This window comes from Crocuta crocuta, unplaced genomic scaffold, assembly GCF_008692635.1.
Source record: "Crocuta crocuta isolate KB4526 unplaced genomic scaffold, BGI_CrCroc_1.0 scaffold299, whole genome shotgun sequence".
NCBI classification, from domain to species: domain Eukaryota; kingdom Metazoa; phylum Chordata; class Mammalia; order Carnivora; family Hyaenidae; genus Crocuta; species Crocuta crocuta.
Genome location: NW_027532747.1, coordinates 5,661,807 through 5,674,562, shown reverse-complemented (window position 1 = coordinate 5,674,562; position 12,756 = coordinate 5,661,807). Strand labels below are relative to the sequence as shown.

Here is a 12,756-nt window from a genome sequence, read left to right as displayed (position 1 = left end):
GTGGAAGAGGATGGAATGCCAGGACCAAGTGGGCGCTCTGCTGGAGAGGATGGGGAGGAGGGGTAGTTGCTGGGTGGGCGGCCCGTGCTGAAATTTACTTGGAAGTTCTCATCCTGGGATCCGTGTATCTCTTAGGGAGTGTGTGAACTTCCTGAAATGAGAGTCAGCGTTTTATTGTATATGGCTTTGCTGGGACAAGTCTCTCTAGTTTTTCTGAAGATTTCTGTAGAAATGGTATGTGTAGAGCAAGGATTCTAGAGCCAGTCTGATGGTTTCAAATCTGTGTTTTGCTCCTTAAAATGTGGGTGACTGGGAAGTTATTCCTTATGGCCTCAATTTCCTCATCTGTGAAATTGAATAATAGCTACCCACTTAATAAGGGCAACATAGAGCAGTTAGAATATATGTAAAATACTGTGTTAGCGTTTGCTCTCAGAGGGACTTTAATCCCTTAAATGTTAAGAACTGCTGACTTAGAAAGCCACTGGCGAGCAGGCTGGTGTCTCCAGCAGGAGGGTAATGTGAATGGGGACAGGGTCGGTCTCTGGCCTGCTGTGTGGCATGTGCCATCAATCTGTCACAAGGAGCAGGGCATGCGCGTGAAAGGGAGATGGAGCCCGACGCCAGCAAGGAAGCCCGGGGCGAGGAGGGAGGAGGACCTGGCAGCTGGGGAGTCTCCGCACCTTCTTTTGCAAGGGCACGTCTACCCCCGAGCAGCCATGTGAACGTTATTTCTAAGGAGCTTCTTCAGGGTGAAGCCATCAGTGTGTGCTTCCTTGGGCCTGGGGTGGAATGACGCGGACGATGGGAATGTTGGTTGATGTGTGTAATCCCAAAAAGTGAGGCGATGAGGGGACTGGTGACGGTGGTGGGGGAGTGGCCCGTGGACACAGACAGAGGTGTGCTCNTTTTTTTTTTTTTTAGTGTGACCAAATAGTTTATTATACAAACTCAACACTCTCAAGTGTGAAAAGGACATTAATTCATAGTCACACGAGGACTGCAGGTGGAAATAGGGACAAATGGTCACCCTACTTTAGCAATCACATCTAAACTGAACTAAACCGAAGAAACAGTTTTGCACCTCTGCGTGATGGAGAAAAAACAGTTGTTGTACTGAAATTTCTATTTACTTCAACAGTGAGAAATGACACACTACTGTTTTAATATCTTATATTCAGAATATTTTTCAATTGCTTTATTTAAATAATACTGATGGGTAAATTTCTTTTGTTTCTTGGGTTGTTTGGTGTGTTACTTGAATTTTTAGTAAAAGTACACACAATTGTGCTTTCATTTAAAACTACCTTTGAATAGATCCACATCATTTAATATGTTCTGAACATGAAGAGCCCTTTTGTTTCCTAATACCAGTAGAAAGAGTGGTGTGTTTAAAATACATTGGTAAAATATGTTTGGAAGTCTGTCTTCTTTTTTTTTTTTTTAACAAATAGTTTATTGTCAAATTAGTTTCCACATAACACTCAGTGCTCATCCCCACAAGTGTCCTCCTCCATGCCCATCCCCCACTCCCCCCCAGTGCGGCATCTTCGTGGGTCTCCTGCTGAATTCAGCGATTGTATTTCAGCCGTCTTGTGGACTGTCGGCAGAGGTAGTATTTTTGTCGCCCATGTGTTATTCTGTACTAAGTACATCACATAGTGTAAAAACGTGTGTGTGTGTGTGTGTGTGTGTGTATGTCTCCCCATCCCATCCCTCAACCGTTCAGAACCCACTGTACAAAGAAAACCAGGAAGTCAGAATGACTGTTACTAGCTTATTAAGTTAGAGGTCACAGTGTCCTGGAAAATCTTACATGAATGAATACATTTTGCCTCTGACTAATTATTATGACTTTGGACAAATCACTTTACCTCTGTAGACATTAATTATTTATTAATAGATGTTTAGACAAGATGATCTCTAATTCTCTTCCATGTCAAAAGTGGGTAGAATCCTGATTTTTTAAATCTTGGCATGTTGTCCTTTAATGTCAGCTTTCCTTTCCTATTGAACTTGTCATGTGGAATGTGTTGTAGGCTTCTCAGCTAAAAATAAGTGGGGTTTTTGGTACCACTGACAGTATTTGTATATGTTTAACGTAGAGGTCAAAGCATGGCTCAACCACTTCCTGGAGTACAAATTACCCGTCATCAGTGTTCTCCTGCTGTAAAATGGGGCGAACAGAAGCCCATGCCTCACCAGAGTGACATTTGGTTGACGCACACTGGTCCATCTGAAGTACTTAGAACAGTACCCTGCTCAGACCAAGCTTCAGAAAGTGCTAGCTGTTGTTGGGCTGATCATCATTAATCTCATTCCCATTAGAAGATCCATTGTGAGTGTGGGCTTGGCTTGCACTGATTTAACCAGACAAGTCAGAATCTTGAAAACTTCACAAATATAAGTGACCCTTAGAGCACAAGGTAAGCTGTGTTACTGGAGGGAGATATTGTGCATGCAACGGGCACTCACGGAAATGTCAAATAAGGCTGTTGAATGTTAGAATTTGAGTGCCAGAAAAGACCTCAGGAAGCCCGAGGCCCCACTGTCATTCGACACCGTGGGAATCCGGGCTCGAAGAGGTAAGGTGACCTGGCCAAGGTGACATATTGAGGGTTGTGGCAAAGCCAGAAATCTTGTCATTTCCCCAGGGTATTTGTTCTTCCCTAAATCTTGTCCTTTGAATATTTAATGTACAGCCCTTTTATGCCATTTAAGCCGTTTTAATTGAATTCAGCTGTTGTTACAGCAGCTCTTGATAGTCTTGATGTTAGGAGAACGTTAATCCTGCTAAAGTGTGCCCTAAAAATAGAGAAAAACACAATAGTCACAGGCAACAAGCTAACATCTAGAAGCATAAGTTAACTTTGGTTTGAGAAGACACCAGTGAGCCTGGTGTTACTCAGATTGTTTTACCTTTGCTGCGAATGAGCCTGCTGGGTTTTGTCTGTGGGCTGATTACCTTGGGTGGACTAGTGTCTTCAGGAAACTTCCTGGTGGAGACCAGGAGGTGGCCTTCAAGGTAAAAGGCAGCTCAGGAAAACACTCCCAATCCTTGAGATGTTGAGTTGGAAGAAATTGTTTCGAATGTTTTTCTTTCTTCTTTTTCCTTTCTTCCATCATAATTCTACTTACTTTACTACACAGTGCCTTGAAAAAATTACCCTAGAAGGAGACAGTCATGGTTTTCCGGAGTTCTGTTTTGTTCACTGACTTTTCTTGTTTGTCTTTAGTTACAGGTTTATGATAATGGATCGCTTTGGGAGTGACCTTCAGAAAATATATGAAGCAAATGCCAAAAGGTTTTCTCGGAAAACCGTCTTGCAGCTGAGCTTAAGAATTGTATGTGAGCTAAGTTCCTCTTGTTTTAATCCAGTAAAGGCTAGTTGTGCTGGAGCTCGGTCCTCTGCTGGTTGGTGTTGGGTACTGCACTGATTTTTTTATTCTGTCTGATGCTTTCGTAGCTGGATATTCTGGAGTATATTCACGAGCACGAGTATGTACACGGAGATATCAAGGCCTCAAATCTTCTTCTGAGCCACAAGAATCCTGACCAGGTAGCTCTCTTCACTTCCATTTCTACTATTTAAAAGCTGTTGTTTGAAAACAAATACGGTTGCTCTGAACTTTTGAACCTGTGAAGAAGTTTTACTTTTCGAAGTAGCTATGGTAATAATATTTCTTCTTGACACTTTTATCTAGTTAACATTCTACATTTTTGATGCGATTTGTTGGCACTTTATCAAGTTGGCTATTTTGTCCTAAATAATATTCAGAAGAAGCGCTTGTGATACAAAATGAATTTCAAATAGCTGTTTGGGGGTGGAAGCTTAAAATTATATAGCGCACCGATGAATTATGTTTGCCTGTCTGCTTTGTCATTTTTTTTATTTCCTTTGTTCAAGAAATCCATCAAATGTAAGTGTTCTGTTACTTGGAAAATTTGGTCTTTAACATGTTGATTATTCAAATCAATTGGTTTACAGAAATATCTTAGCTGTCTAAATTTGTATACCCTTAGTGTTTGGAATTCAAATGTGCACTTTATTTTTTTTTTTTTAGTTTGTTACAATTCACTTTGTAATTTTTACTTTTTAAGGAGAAGAGAAAAGCTAATGTTACTGTACCTTTACTTGGATCAGTTTAGTTAGAGTAGAGGGCTTTGCGTGGTTTTCTTGACGCCGTTTCCGCGAGTTTGGTTGAAGTGCGGTTTAGTTGGCAGAACATAATTGGCCCCTGCACGTAATCTGTCCCAGTAGCGTGTAAGAAAGCACTGTCTAAATATTTTAAGTGTGTTTATGTTGATACTCCACTTTATTATTTTTCTCAAACTGGTCTTTAACTTCCTCTTGCTTAGTTTTTCCTTCTTCCTTGGCCTTCCCTTTATTTCCTACCGTCTCAGGTTTTTGATCCTGTCCCCCGTCCCCGTTACGGTGATGGTCAGGGATCTCTGCACATGTCACAGAGGAAAGTTGCCATACCATAGCGTGCTGATGGGGAAATCTTACAGGTGATCACAGGATTCCCAGATGTCTTGCGTTAGATGTTTTAAAAAGGTTAAAAGCAAACAAAACGTAGTCGAGAGCCTGCACCATAAGGGTCCCATTAATTGAAGTGAACTGGATTTGCACAGTGTAATAAATAAAAGTATGACTTATTTCAGTTTGCAGTTAACTAAAATATGCTCCCTTTTGTTTATAGGAAAATATTTTTGCAGTTCTGTTATCCTTTGGGCATATGCTTTGGACAGGATTCTTTTTCTAGTGTTAGATGTATGTGCTAGATCGTCCCCATATTGTTACTTCAGTTTCCTCTTGTGATCAAGTGCCTGCATTTGTGAGACAGTTACTCAGAATTAGAGATGTGGTATGTGGCTCTGCAATAGCAGAGAGCCAAACGTCCTGGCTTTCTGTGCTCATCAGATCCCACACGTACGTGCCCACAGACAGGTGCTTTGTAATATTAAGCTTTAGTCATAATTATGAAACTTGACCTTACTATATAATATTTAAATGTAGATAAGAGCCTTACCTCAAAGTTCCTCAGATCGTTATTTTAATCTGAAATATTTTTATGAAGTGAATTGATACTTGGTTATTTTGTAAGTGAAGGAGCAGAGCGACAGAGGGCCATCAGCGTACCGTGTGCTGTCTCAGCAGTCGTAGAGTTGGTGTGGAGCAGTGGAGTGCAGCAAGGCTCGTGGTCTCTGTGCTCAAGTCTGTTTCAGACTCTGTGAGAAGAAGTATAACACGTATGAGCTTTGCTCACACTGAGGAGACGTGACTAAGTCCAAGTGTAGCGTACTTATCCAAGAGTGTAGACAAAGTAAGCTGATGTTCTCTGGCGTATAGTGACGCGGTCATTGAACATTTTTCTTGAAATAAAAGTCCTTCAGAATTAACTATTGGCTGTTGTTAGGTGAGCCTGTTGGCTTTCGCTCGTTGGGGGTGCAGTGGTGTGGCCTTGCAGATGAATTCAATGACGGCATTTTGTCTCTGGGCCATAATGGAGTACATGTGCAATCATTTGGCTTTGTTTTTCTTTGCTTGGACATTTTTAGGTATACTTGGTAGATTATGGCCTTGCTTACCGGTATTGCCCAGAAGGAATTCATAAAGAATACAAAGAAGACCCCAAAAGATGTCACGACGGCACTATTGAATTCACCAGCATTGACGCGCACAATGGTGTGGGTACGTCAACGGTGCTTCAGCAGGGAATACGCTGCCTGCATTTCGGTTGAAGTCCTGTGTGGTTCTTAATTTTGCATAAATAGACAAGTAGATAAATGAGTAGAAGCTGAAGGGGCGAGGTAGGGTGGGGGCCACCTGGGAGGAGGTTGGTCTCCTGGAGCTGTGTCCCTGGGCCACCTACGTTGTTCTGTTTTCCTTCTGTCCTTCAAAAACACCTCATTTTAGCAGTGAAGGTGGTTCAGTCAGCTTGGGGCTGATTTCTTTTTGGTTTTACTTAGCTTATCTGAGTGCAGGGTGTGTTCCCCCGTCTACAAGTCCGTAAGGTCCTCACACAGCTGCAGCTCTGTAGCAGGCTGGCTCTTCCTCTCGCTCATGAAGCTGGCCTGTTGCTGCAACAGGCATCTCAGTGTCCGTGCCCACCACTGTGGAGGAGCCCAGACCCCGGTGCTCTGGGCCTCTTCGTAGCTCGCAGCATCTGTAAGATCTTCAGGGGTTCCAAGGGTGATGTTAGATGTGTCATTTCCTAAACTAACAGCCTCAGTTTGAAATTCTAGAGTTTGCCAGTTTGGATTTCAAAGTAAATTGTTAGTTGGAGGTAAATTGTTTATTTTATGTTGCCTGATGGTTATTTAATACTTCATTAAATGCAGTGACAAGTTGTGATGAAAAACAAGACTGTAAAATGGACTGTCTTACCTTAGTGCTTTATATATATTTGCAGTCATGCATTAAAGTCCTTTTGCTGTACTGAACCTGCTTCTCTTGTGTTTGTAGCCCCATCAAGGCGTGGTGATTTGGAAATACTCGGTTACTGCATGATCCAGTGGCTTAGTGGCCGTCTTCCTTGGGAGGACAATTTGAAAGATCCTAACTATGTTAGAGATTCCAAAATTAGGTAAAGAAAATCTTAAAGTATTTTGGGCAAAATTGTAGATGCATTTAAGTCAGGATTTCTCTATGGAAACTATAGTGTTAACTGGTACTAATATGGAAATAAGGAAGGACTTGCTAAGTAGTAAGAGTCTTTGGTGTTTTGTTCAGTTTGTTTTAGAAGAATGTCCGTAAGCATATTTAGCACGTAACACGGTGCTGCTTACTGTGCTATTTACTGGTATTAAAGATTAATAAGATTCCATGGCATAGAGCTTCCAACAATGACTCATTCTTTAATTTTTAACAGATACCGAGAAAATATTGCAGGTTTGATGGACAAATGTTTTCCTGAGAAAAATAAGCCAGGTAGGAAAAGACTTCTTAAGTGTTCATGGGGGTTTTGTTTTCTGGGAGGAAGTCGTGATGTCCGTGAAGATCCCGTAATGTAAAAGCTTAGGAGTTTCTCAGAGCACCCACCGTGCGGGGGCCTGTTGTCATCCTGGACAGCACCCCCCGTTCCAGAGGTGAGCTGCATGGGTATACCCGAGCTCCCTTACATTATTACTCTTCTGTGCTTTCAGGAAGGGAGCCACATCTCATTCATTCATTCAACTGGTTTTTTTTGTTGTTTGTTTTTGTTTTTTTAATTGAGGCTTTAATGTATTGCCAGGGACCGTCCTAGGCACCAGGGTACACCAGTGAATAAAAATTCCTGCCTTCGTGAAGCTAATGCTGTAGTTGGGAGAGACAGTAAACACACGAGTAAATTTTACAGTAGATTATATGGTTAGTACTATGGGGAAAAAAAAGAAAGCAGGGAACAGAATTAGTGAGTGTGGGGACAGGGTGGGGAATCGAGTTGGGGAGGAGGGTTGAAATTTTAAACACAGTGGTCAGGATGGGCTTCCCAAGCAGGTGACATCTGAGCGTCTGAGATGGGGAGGGGGCTCGTGGAAGTCCAGGGAAAGGTGTTGTAGCCAGAAGGAACGAAGAACCCGGTGCATTTGAGGAATGCGTTCTTTCAGAAGAGCTTTGGCTTTCGCTTTGAGCAAGAGTGTAGGATTCAGAGTAGAAGAATGACACCAGTGCCTGTCTTTACGGGAACTCTCTCTGTCTCCTGTCCTGAGCATTGGCTGCTAAGGGAGCAGGCAGGGGTAAGCAGCAGGCTGAGGCTGGCTGATCGCCCCAGAAGGCCGAGCACCCCTGCGTGGGGCAGCAGTGGGAGAGAGGCAGTCACTGAGCACATGCCTAGATATATGCCTTCTCAGGTCTTTGCTCAGTGCTCCCTTTTACGGGAAGTCTACCCTGCCCTCAGGCTATTTAAACTTGCAGACCCTCCAGCCACACAGGAAAGGGAGTGTCACAGGCTTCCTGGAGTCCCTCCTTGTGCCTCCTGCCAGTCAGGAGCCTCTCTCTGGCCTAGTAAATAACTAGCCTAATTTCCAACCCCAGAGACTTGTTTTCGGGCTACATAGACATGGAATCATAGAGCGAACAGCATAGGTTAAAATCCCTGCCCTCATGAAATTAATTGGTAGCTCTGTTAGAGTCCGGCTTCCTTTACTCAGGATTGTGTTTGTGGAATTCATTCTTGTTGTTGCATGGGTTTGTTTTTTTAATGTTTTTGCTTACTTACTTTTTAACTTTATTGACAAATATAATTGTATACATTTGAAGTGTACAATGTGGTGATTTGATACACATTTATATTGTAGAATGATTAACAAGATCAAAGATAATTAACACTTCCATCACCTCACAGTTAAATTTGTGTGTGTGTGTGTGTGTGTGTGTGTGTGTGTGAGTGTGTATGTGTGAGTGTGTGAGAGAGGAGATGAGACCACTCAAGATCTACTCTCAGCCACTTTCCGGTCTACGGTACCAATTATTAACTACATATGTGCCTTATGTTAGGTCCTCCTGGGGCCCCGTTGCTGCACGGGGTACAGTGATGTGTTCATCCTCATCTCTAATAGAACTCCGTTGTGTTTATATCCTGCTGTTTGTCTGTTCTTCTGTTGGATTGTTTCCAGGTTTTGGCAGTTAGAGATTGCCAGTCACACATATAGATATATGGTCCGTCTGTAATTGCTTATTGTGCATTATGTAAGGAGGGGCCAGGTTTCTTCCCCACCCTGTGTTTATAAACAGTGGACCCAGTAGCTTTTCTTGATAGAACCATGCTTACCCTGCGGTCTACCTTTGTCTTCAATCAAGTGTGGATCTGTGGATCTGTTTCTGGACTCCATCCATTCTTTTGTTAGTCTTTTGTCTGTTCTTGGGCCATACGGTCGTAATGACTCTATCTGACTTTACCTTGAGTCTTGATATCTGGTGGTTTAAGTCCTCCGGCACTGTTCTGTAAACTTGACTCTGGTATTTTGCTGTTCTGGACCCTTTGAATATCTGAATATCTGAACGTTTTAGAATCACCTTGTCGGTTCCACCCACATCCCCTCCCTTTCCAGTTTGCTGGAGTTTTGAGTGGTATTGCATTGACTCTGTAATTAACTGACATCTTTATACTGTTAGGTCTTCCAGACCACAGAGGTCTTCCAGTCCTCCGTTTAATTTGGGCCGACTTAATTTATCTCATTTATAATTTTCTCTGCAAAAATCTTGCCCACCTTCATTATATTTGTTGCTAGGTATTTGATGGCTTTTGATGCCATTGTAAGTGATCAATTTGTAAAAAATTTTTATTTTCCAATTGCTTGGGGCTAGTATATAGAAATCAGTTTTTTAATATTTACCTTGTATCATTTGTCCCTGATAAATTTACCTATTAGTCCCACTTGGTTTTTTTTTTTAATAGATTCCTTAGGATTTTCTGCATACACTGTTGTGTTTGTGAATAAGCCATTCCACTCTTCATGCCTATTTTGCTTCTTGCCTTCGTGTCCTGACTGAAAGCATACATGGCTATTGTACTGAACAGGAGTGGTGAATGTGGGCATGCTTGACATTTTCCCCTCTCGGAAGGAAGGGTTGCCGTGGATCCCCTTTATCAGAGTAAGGAAGTTGAAGGGACGGATTTTCATGTCTGTTTTCCTCACATGTCCCAAGTATCCAGAATTGTGCCTGCCCCATAGCGAATGCTAGTCAATAGTCAATATTCGAATGAATGAAGGTGTGTGTGTGTGTGTGTGTGTGTGTGTAGCACGGACAAGATCTCCTCGTTTACTGGATGTGGGGGGTGGGGAGAGGTTCTTGACTTGAGCTGGAAGGATGGCATTCTGAGTAATGGGGGTGAGGACGGGGGAACAGCGGAGGAGGGGAGCAGGCTTGGGGCAGATCAGGAGCTTGGGTTTGGATTTGTTGGGATTGGAGAGGGCAGGGAGAAGCCTGAGAGCCAGTGTTCGTTGGAGGCGGTGGGCGTGCAAGCTTCCTGGAGGCCGAGGAAGGAGTGAGGCCGGGGACCATAGAGTCCGGAGCCTCAGGAAGGATTTCTGGTGTTGAGAGTGTGGATCCTGATGAGGATTTCTTTCTGGGGGTGTGATTCCACCTCAGTGCACAGGAGGCCTTTCATCCTCCAGGAGCTGATTTTTCTCTTTTATGGGAAAACTAGGCCTTACTTCCCTCTCCTTTCTTCAGCTTGTTTTCTGTACGTTTCATTTCTCAGGTACAGAAAGCATGCAGCTGTCTTCTGTGGAACTAATGGCTGTGAGAGTCCTGGTCTTTAGTACATGTTACTTCACAGCCTATCCGAGGTTCTTTCCTGTTCTGTTTTTGTAGCTTTAAAACCACCGCAGTTGTTGTCACGCGTGCGTAGATTTTAGTGTGTCTTTTCTCTCTTGTCCCTTAACAATTACAAAATTGTGTTGTATGTTATATCTCAAAATAAGTTTTTTATTTGACTCGCCTGGTGATTCTCGACTTCAAAAGTGCACTTTCCATGGAAGAAATGATTGTAAAAAACACACCTTAACGAGATACAGATTTGTAGTCGAATTTTACTGCAACCAAGAATTGTTTTCTTAGACGTGAGAGATAAGTACATTGTATTTGTGATTAGAAGATTATAGAATAACCATGTCCTTCTTTTAGATGAAATTGCTAAATACATGGAAACCGTGAAATTATTGGACTACGCTGAGAAACCTCTCTATCAGAACTTGCGGGACACTCTTCTGCAAGGACTGAGAGCCATAGGGAGCAAGGACGACGGCAAGCTGGACCTCAGCCTCGTGGAGAACGGAGGCCCGAGAGTAAAAACACAAACAAAGGTGAATGTTGTTACTAAGTGATCCTTCGGCTCCCTGTGACGGTAATTGCAGCAAGTACTAATTTTAGGAAAGTAAATCAGTGAAGAAAATTGTAACGGATTGCTTGGCAATTAAATATTTATCACCATTCTATAAAGGGAGACTTCACGAGACAGAAAGACATGTGAGGGTTGTAGAAAAATGAATGTATGTTTCTTTATCCGGCTGCGAGTTCGTAAATTGCTAGCAAGTTCGTAAATTTGGGTTTCGCCTCCCGGGCTGCCTGGCAGGGCTGCTCTGGGCCCCTCGCTCTTCCTTGTTTGTTGGCATGGTCACAGCACACCATTTCAAAGTCGGGGTTCGGAAGTTACTGTTTGAAAAGTAGCATTTGTAAATTTCCTGGTTTGCTGGTGTGAGGTGTTCACCATTTGAACCCTATTTTGCTTTTTATGCAAATGTCATCATGTAAAGCGATGTATCTGCATATAAAGAGGTTTAATTTTTTGGAGAGATATAACAGTGGGCTTGATGGGCAAACTGTTGTGCAGTCATGTAAATAACTCTGGGTATCACTTTAAAATTGAGATTTTACACGTATACGTCACCTTCTTGGTTATATTTAATAATTAAATTATTGACTAGTGATTTCCCTTAAAGTCTGAACTTATTGAACAAAATGGCTACCTGCTTATAAATGGAAAAGGGAAAGTACTTTCAGAAGAAAAATATTATTTTTACAATGTTGACTACTTTTACTGTCATTGTAAGTTCCAGTAGATTCCTTTCTTATTCCACACTATGAGAAAAAGGGTTAAAAAAGTGAATTGTCCCTCTTTCAGACAAGAAGCACTATCTTAAAAGGTTTTTGTAATTCTTTTTAACTTCTAGAGGAGATAAGAGTTTTGAAATTGTATCATGAATTTGACTTTTCTGGCAAATATTAGGTCTCTTTGTCATCTCACCACAGAATCTGAAGTTCTGCACGTGCATCTGCATATACATTTTTTTTTCCTTTTGTAAGTTTTGTCTTAATGGCATCGCCCCATTTTTGTGGTCAACAAGGGTGCTGAAAGCCACATCCAGCTTTGATGTGAAGGGGAGGAAATGGCAGCCCGAGTGGAATTTTTCAGCAAGGTAGTAAATTTCGAGTTTGTGTGTACATGGAAACATAGAGCAAGCGTCTTCCTACTGAGGCCAAACTGTACGTTAATATCCGTGGCCGGCGTCTGTAGTGGTCCCTCCAGACCCTTGCTGGCGGGGAAGTAAAGACCATCGCGGTGGGCACCTGTCCTGTACCGCACCTTACCTTGCAGGTCACCGCTGTTGGGGCTCCGTGCTAGAGAAGATGCAGGGTCTGTGGCTTGGCTGACTTCAGAGCTGAGTAGGTCGGTGCCCTGTAGGACTGGGGTCTGTGACCTTACAGTGCTCAAGTGACCTTGGCTCGTTTGGAGGCTGGAGATTTTCTGCTGGGTCATCCCCTGCCTCAGCAAAGAAAGCTTCATATAGAGAGAAAACTCGAATCATAAGTGAATTACCAGATTTCCTTTGTTAGTTTCCTGCTTTCCCCCCCCCCTCCTTCCCTCATAGCTGACACAGGGCTATTCTTTTTGTTAAAAAGAAGTTAATTAAAGTTAAGATTAGGTGAGATCATGAAACTGTTTGATAACCACGTGAACTGTAGGTGAGTTGTTAATTTTGTTGGCCTTTTGTCTTTTTTTTTTTTTTTTTTGTAATGTGGAAGAGTTGTTCCAGACCAGTTTTTTTTTTTAAAGCTTTTGTTTTTTTAAGCCCCAGAACATTTTCTTCAAATAACTTGTAAATACCCTAGATCTAAAGTAGATAAAAGCAGAGCTCCACTGACTGACAAGTTCGGGACTCTCTACACAGAAATCTTTTTCCTTTGATAAATTAATAGTCCATCTCTTTTTTTAGCAAGGGGTAGATAATCAAGATGTAATTTTTTTTTTTTTTTCTCTTGGTTA

At 42.2% G+C, this 12,756-nt stretch overlaps 1 protein-coding gene across 2 annotated transcripts in view; it reads left to right on the top strand.

Moving 5' to 3' along the window:
* The window catches only part of VRK1 (VRK serine/threonine kinase 1), a 44,496-nt gene that overhangs the window by 16,939 nt on the left and 14,801 nt on the right, over window positions 1-12,756 (top strand). For both annotated transcript variants that reach the window (XM_077780882.1, XM_077780881.1), the window contains exons 6-11: window positions 3,237-3,345; window positions 3,468-3,560; window positions 5,564-5,696; window positions 6,471-6,591; window positions 6,877-6,935; window positions 10,617-10,795. In XM_077780882.1, the coding sequence (XP_077637008.1) occupies window positions 3,237-3,345; window positions 3,468-3,560; window positions 5,564-5,696; window positions 6,471-6,591; window positions 6,877-6,935; window positions 10,617-10,795 (694 nt within the window). The remainder of the gene's footprint in view (window positions 1-3,236; window positions 3,346-3,467; window positions 3,561-5,563; window positions 5,697-6,470; window positions 6,592-6,876; window positions 6,936-10,616; window positions 10,796-12,756) is intronic.